Source organism: Entelurus aequoreus, linkage group LG28 (assembly GCF_033978785.1).
Source record: "Entelurus aequoreus isolate RoL-2023_Sb linkage group LG28, RoL_Eaeq_v1.1, whole genome shotgun sequence".
NCBI lineage: Eukaryota > Metazoa > Chordata > Actinopteri > Syngnathiformes > Syngnathidae > Entelurus > Entelurus aequoreus.
In genome coordinates this window covers 19,930,331-19,937,121 of record NC_084758.1, presented here as the reverse complement: position 1 = coordinate 19,937,121, position 6,791 = coordinate 19,930,331, and the positions used below count along the sequence as shown (strand labels likewise).

The 6,791-nt window shown below is 31.9% G+C and overlaps 1 protein-coding gene across 2 annotated transcripts in view; it reads right to left on the bottom strand.

The window, feature by feature from the left end:
- Positions 1–247: 247 nt before the first annotated feature.
- LOC133645208 (histone-lysine N-trimethyltransferase SMYD5-like) overlaps positions 248–6,791 on the bottom strand; it is a 21,513-nt gene continuing 14,969 nt past the window's right edge. Inside the window, exon 13 of one of the 2 annotated variants that reach the window (XM_062040084.1) lies at positions 248–2,248. In XM_062040084.1, the coding sequence (XP_061896068.1) occupies positions 2,122–2,248 (127 nt within the window). In that variant the 3' untranslated portion in view covers positions 248–2,121. The remainder of the gene's footprint in view (positions 2,249–6,791) is intronic. The other variant, XR_009824926.1, reaches the window with a different exon arrangement.

The window sequence follows — 6,791 nt, the reverse complement described above, 5'->3', positions numbered from 1 at the left end:
AACAGAGACTGAGAGCCAGGCCTTCTCGACCAACATCAGTGTGTGACCTCACCAATGCGCTTTTGGAAGAATGGTGGAAAATTCCTATAAACACACTCCGCAACCTTGTGGACAGCCTTCCCAGAAGAGTTGAAGCTGTAATAGCTGCAAAAGGTGGACCCACATCATATTGAACCCTATGGGATAGGAATGGGATGGCACTTCAAGTTCATATGTGAGTCAAGGCAGGTGGCCAAATACTTTTGGCAATATAGTGTATATAATAAAAACTAATTAATTTTGACAAAATATGAAGGTTTATCGTTCGTATTATGGTATTCAACTAAAATATTGCATTCTTATTTATATGTGCATGGGTTCCCCTTTAAAAAATAAAATAAGTTAAAAAACAAATCAAGCAAATAAAAAAAAAATACGACACTTGCCAGACATGGATGTATGTATTATTTATTTTACGTTACATTTTTCCAATCAACCTTTCGTGGATTATGCAAATATTCAAAAACAACATTCCATATTAGGTACGCTGGTTATACTTGTCCAAAAAAAATAATAATAAAGTGTGCAAAATACGTAATTGATTAGGAATATTCTGTACATAGCCTTCCAATTTCAAATCTGCCATTCGTCTCAAAAATCCTTGAAAAAACTGTCTCCTCCCAACTACAGTCGCTTTTTTTCCAAACCTTTTGTGAGGCTTGCGATTGATTCTTCATCTAAACAGATATATGTTGGTGTCCAGTCAGAGGGAGTGGAAATATTACAGTAAATGTTTGTTTTGTTATGGTTTAAAGTGGTTAGCTTGTATGTTTAGCACCTAGCAATGCTGCTCATGCTATATGTCACAATAAAGCTTCATCAGTTTAGCACTCAACTTTGAAAGCTTAGCGCTCATCCTCTTTGTGCTCGGGCTCAAAAATATAATACAATTTTTCCCAAACTAATCAATGTTTGAGTTTCGTGGTTCCTCCTCTACGTCACGTTATCTCTCAAAATAACTTGGGAATCTCCGTGAGAAAAATACTATTCTGATCATATCTATTTATTTGCAAACTTTGGAAGTCATAAATCATAATGTATGACAATAGCTTCAATATAGAGGCAATTTGTTTTTCCACTCTACTGCTACTTTAAATTGAAGTGTATGCTTTCAGCTCAGTGTGTGGAAATATACAGTAATGAACAATGACACACACCGTTTCCATGGTTACATAAGGAGGCTCTGCGATGCAAAGGACTATCAAGGACACACTAAAAAGACAAAGAAAATATGAAGTAAGACAATTGTCACAATCACACCACTTTTTTCCTTTAGAGAGACACAATGGAAATGTTAAGGTAAAAAAAAGAAATACAAAAACATACTTTTTTAGCAAGTGAATCGAGTATTTTTTTAAACATATATTGTATTAAAAAAAATGTCACATGTAATGTTTTTTTAATGAGAATAAAGTAATGTTACAAGAATAAATACAGATATAAAAACATAATTTTTATTACATTTTTTGAGAGAAAAAAGTTCTAGGAAAGAAACCTAGCTTTAAAAAAAAAAAAACTGTACGATCATAAAGGCATACTTATTTTATAAAAGTAGTGTTATGAGAGAAGTTTACATTTTAAAAGAATAAAATGCCAGGAAAATGTAATATTACAGCCAACACGTTTTAAAATCAGATGAATTTCACTCTTAAACGTTGTATAGTCGCTGTCAATCACTTGCTTCCATTGATTACAATGTAAAAACATTTCAACACATTTTGTAAATGTTTTACTTCAATGCTTGTTTATGCACTCAAAACTTTGTAACAATTTGATCTAAAATACAAAAGTGGTGTATAAAAACCCCTTCAGGTAACTGTTAAAATTGCCTGCGTGATTAATCTGCATTCATACATTAATCACCTGTGTAACTTTGACAGCACAAAAAAATACTTTCAAAAAAGAATTGACAGTTTTTGAGAGAAAAAAGTTTTCCATATTGTGTGACTTTATTGAGAGAAGGTCTTTAAAGTGTGTCCCTGCTCCTCCTTGGTGGCATTTAAAGCACATGTCTGCTTGGACCAAGTAAACACTGGACTTCAACACATCATACATTGACTGACTTGGTCATGACTTGTTCAATCACACGTCCGTCATCTCGTCTTCCAAGTCATCGCCCTCCGCTTCTTCCTCCTCGTCCGACGTCATGTCCGGCTCGTCCAACTGGGAGACGCACTTGAGGCAGGAGCAGACAAACATGTAGTTCTCTCTGCAAGGAGACACAATTAGACGGGTATGATTTTGTTCACTTTATGAATGGCACCGCTAACTTTTACACTAGCTTTTTCACTTTCACCACGTGAGGTACTTGCCGCTTAAACGGGCTGCCAAAGCTATCAACAACAATTGGAGTGGGATCATTTGCAATAAAATAGATGATTTTGTCTCTGCTGACTTAGAAACATTGTTACAACACCAAAGCAGAGACTTTCACAGATTGATCTGTCCTCCATGTTCTAAGTGTATCAAATAAATATTTCCATGTTTAGTTGTGTGTATATATATATATATATATGTATATATATATATATATATGTATATATATATATATATATATATATATATATGTATATATATATATATATATATATATGACCCCAAAAGGGACAAGCGGTAGAAAATGGATGGATGGATGTATATATACATGTATATATATAAACACATGTATACATATATACACATGTACACATGTTTATATATATATATACATGTATATATACATGTGTATATATGTATACATGTGTATATATGTATAAATGTATATTAGGGGTGTGGGAAAAAATCGATTCGAATTCGAATCGCGATTCTCACGTTGTGCGATTCAGAATGGATTCTCATTTTTTTTTAAATCGATTTTTTTTTTTTTTTTTTAATTAATCAATCCAACAAAACAATACACAGCAATACCATAACAATGCAATCCAATTCCAAAACCGACCCAGCAACACTCAGAACTGCAACAAACAGAGCAATTGAGAGGAGACACAAACACGACACAGAACAAACCAAAAGTAGTGAAACAAAAATGAATATTATCAACAACAGTATCAATTTTAGTTACAATTTCAACATAGCAGTGATTAAAAATCCCTCATTGACATTATCATTAGACATTTATAAAAAAAAGAAAAAACAGAACAATAGTGTCAGAGTGGCTTACACTTGCATCGCATCTCATAAGCTTGACAACACACTGTGTCCAATATTTTCACAAAGATAAAATAAGTCATATTTTTGGTTCATTTAATAGTTAAAACAAATGTACATTATTGCAATCAGTTGATAAAACATTGTCCTTTACAATTATAAAAGCTTTTTACAAAAATCTACTACTCTGCTTGCATGTCAGCAGACTGGGGTAGATCCTGCTGAAATCGATGTATTGAATGAATAGAGAATTATTTTGAATCTTGGCAAAAATCTTAGCCACACGATTATCAAATGTAGTAGGAAAATTAATTCATACTGACCAAACTGGCTTCATGGAAGGTCGACAATCTTCAGACAATACAAGGAAATTGTTTAATGTTATTTACTATGCTAGAAGTCTCCCTTATCCCACAGCAGTATGTACTGTTGATGCGGAGAAGGCATTCCACCGCATAAACTGGTCATTTATGTTTTGCACATTAAGTAAATTTGGATTTGGAGATAATTTTATACAATGGATTAAAATTAATATCGTATTTATTTTAGTTCACCAGCTGACAAGCACAGTGTGGAGCCGCTCCCTTAAGTTAATAAATAATGAACTACATTTCTTAAGTAGCATTATCACTGATCTTCCTGTATCTTTGAATTGATTCACCACGCTTACAAACCTTGCCAACTTTTTTTTTTCTGTGCTCTTTCATGGGGTGGCTGACTTTTTCCTAGTCATGTTACACAGCTAGTGGCATGCTAATAATAGCTAAGCTAACTGGAAACACTATCAAGTAAAAGATGCTTAGTACATTTGAAAAGGTGTGGATGCAGAAAGTAAATAAACAAGAGTGTAGAGAGAGGATAATATAATAATAGTTCTCACATGTAAAATGTAATACATAATTTGGTGGCGTCGATTCCAAGTATCATTATATGATCGATAGTTTTTCCCCCAAATATCTTATGTTTTGTTTTTGTTCATGTTCATAAATTCAGGGTATAAGTTCTGAGGGAGAAATTGTAGTTATTTTGGATTATTGTGTACTATTAACAGTATGTAAGAACATAACTATATAAATAACTAGTTTAAATATTGTTGATTTTGTTAGACATGAATACATTTAATAATGTACATGTGATCAGAACCGTCAGCATACATTCCTAATTGATTTAATTTAAAAAGGCCGGTGATGACTCCAAGATATATATTTAAACAGTACACTTTTTGAAAAGATCAAATATGACACTTTTGGTTTCATTTGCAATCTTGGAACATCTTGCAGAAAGTAGGTTATAAAAGTGACTGTGGAGCAAAGCTGCGTATTATGTAGACCCCACTTTAAGTCACTAGAGAAAAGTGCTATATAAAAATAATTCACAAGGAAGTGTTTTAAATGTAGATTAAAAGCAACACATATCCCTTCTAATCTAATTATTTGTGGATTATTATACTTCATATTTAGGTGATTTTTAAAACTGCAAATCATTAATATTTTAATGGTATTAGTTAATTTGCATATAGTAACAATGTGGTATATATCACATGTTGACAGTTTATCATTACAACATGTCTGAAAAGGAGTAGGAAGAAGCAGAGCTTACCACTACAAATGGTACTTAAATATATTTGTTTTTTATCATTTCAAAAGTTTTATGCATATCAGGGGCGTCACTAGCTTTTAAGGACAGGGGGGGCTTATCCCCCAGGAGATGCACAGGATGCGAGCGAACGTAGCGCACGAGCACACAACTTCACAAACGGCTAACAAAGACTTAGAAATTATTCATTGTTATTATTATTATTTCAGTCGGTTTAGTTTCAATCTGTGTTCAGTACAACAACAAACATGGGTTAGCACAGTGACATTTTGTTTACAGCATCAACAAGAAACAATGACTTGCATGATCCTTCAAGATACACTGAAACACAATGAAAGTCATGGCATTAGCCTCTATGTTATCCATTCACAACATAGAGGCTAATGACACCACTTTAGCTAACAATACAATAATTGTTTGTTCCCAAATATTTTGAAGTTGCACAGATTACATTTTGGGCACATATGTGACTAAAATGGTTGTAAATTCAAGCCCTATATATATATATATATATATATATATATATATATATATATATATATATATATATATATATATATATATATATATATATATATATATATATATATATATATATATATATATATATATATATATATATATATATATATATATATATATATATATATATATATATATATATATATATATATATATATATATATATATATATATATATATATATATATATATATATATATATATATATATATATATATATATATATATATATATATATATATATATATGGAAGTCTGAATAGAAATGAGAAATGTTTATATATACTGTAAATAACCAAGACTTAGAGTCCGTCTGCTGATCTGAAAAAGAGCCAAAGCTGTCAAAGAGCTGAGGGACCATCTTCAAAGTGCAATGCTGAAACAAATAATGCAAACAATAAAATGTAAATACCAGGGCTTGAGATAAACGTAGTCCCGTCGTCCCGGGGACGGTAAAAAAAAATGCATGGGACGAAATTAAATGCTTCCCGGGACGATGGCTTTTAACCATTTCTTTTCTTTTTCTTTTTATGTATTTATTCATTTTACATTTTATATTAAATGTCTTGGTTTTTCCACCCTCTGAAAATCCTATGAAATGCTTAACAAGCCATCCTATAATAATACAACAGCTATTAATGTAACAATACAATAAAACAAATATATTTAATGATGTTTTTTTCATTATTTTAACAATAGGCTAATGTATATTACTTTATGTAGATTCTACAAGAAACACAAAACTTAAAAACTAAATTATTTACAATGGCAGACACAAGGTTCTTGTTCTGTAGTGCTGTGTGCTAATGTGCTTCGTACACCTGCAGGACCGCAAGCAAGGTCGCAGAGAAAATGCGGACTGGATTTTGAGTGATGTGGGCATTTTCTATATGAACAAGTCCAAGGACCGCAAGCAAGGTCGCAGAGAAAATGCGGACTGGATTTTGAGTAATGTGGGCATTTTCTATATGAACAAGTGGAATGGATTGGATACCGACGCACTAAAGGGGCTCTCTACCTTACACTATGAAGTGAGGGGAAACTGAGTGAATAATGACAGGTTATATGATTATTTATTTAAACTCATATTCGGGCCACTTTATAATGAATATGTCGGCATGTATTTGTAAAAAAAAAATATATATATATATATTTTTTTTTTTTTTTGAACACCAAATTATTTAGGGGGGCTTAAGAACATTTTAGGGGGGCTTGAACCCCCCTAAAATAGGCCTAACAACGCCAATGATGCATATTAAATTTTTTATTGTTCATATCTTAAAAATCATATTCTATGTTTTAAAACAAATCATTAGAAGTAGTAATATTCCAAGTCCTGTAAGACTTGCCTATTTATTTGATGTATTTAATACACATATTAACAAGTCCTTCTGTCTTCATACTTTCTCCAAGTTTTGAGTAACTTATTATTTTGCTGTGTAAGCTATGAAGAGCCCGAGCTAGTACTAGAAAACCTCATGAAAGCTG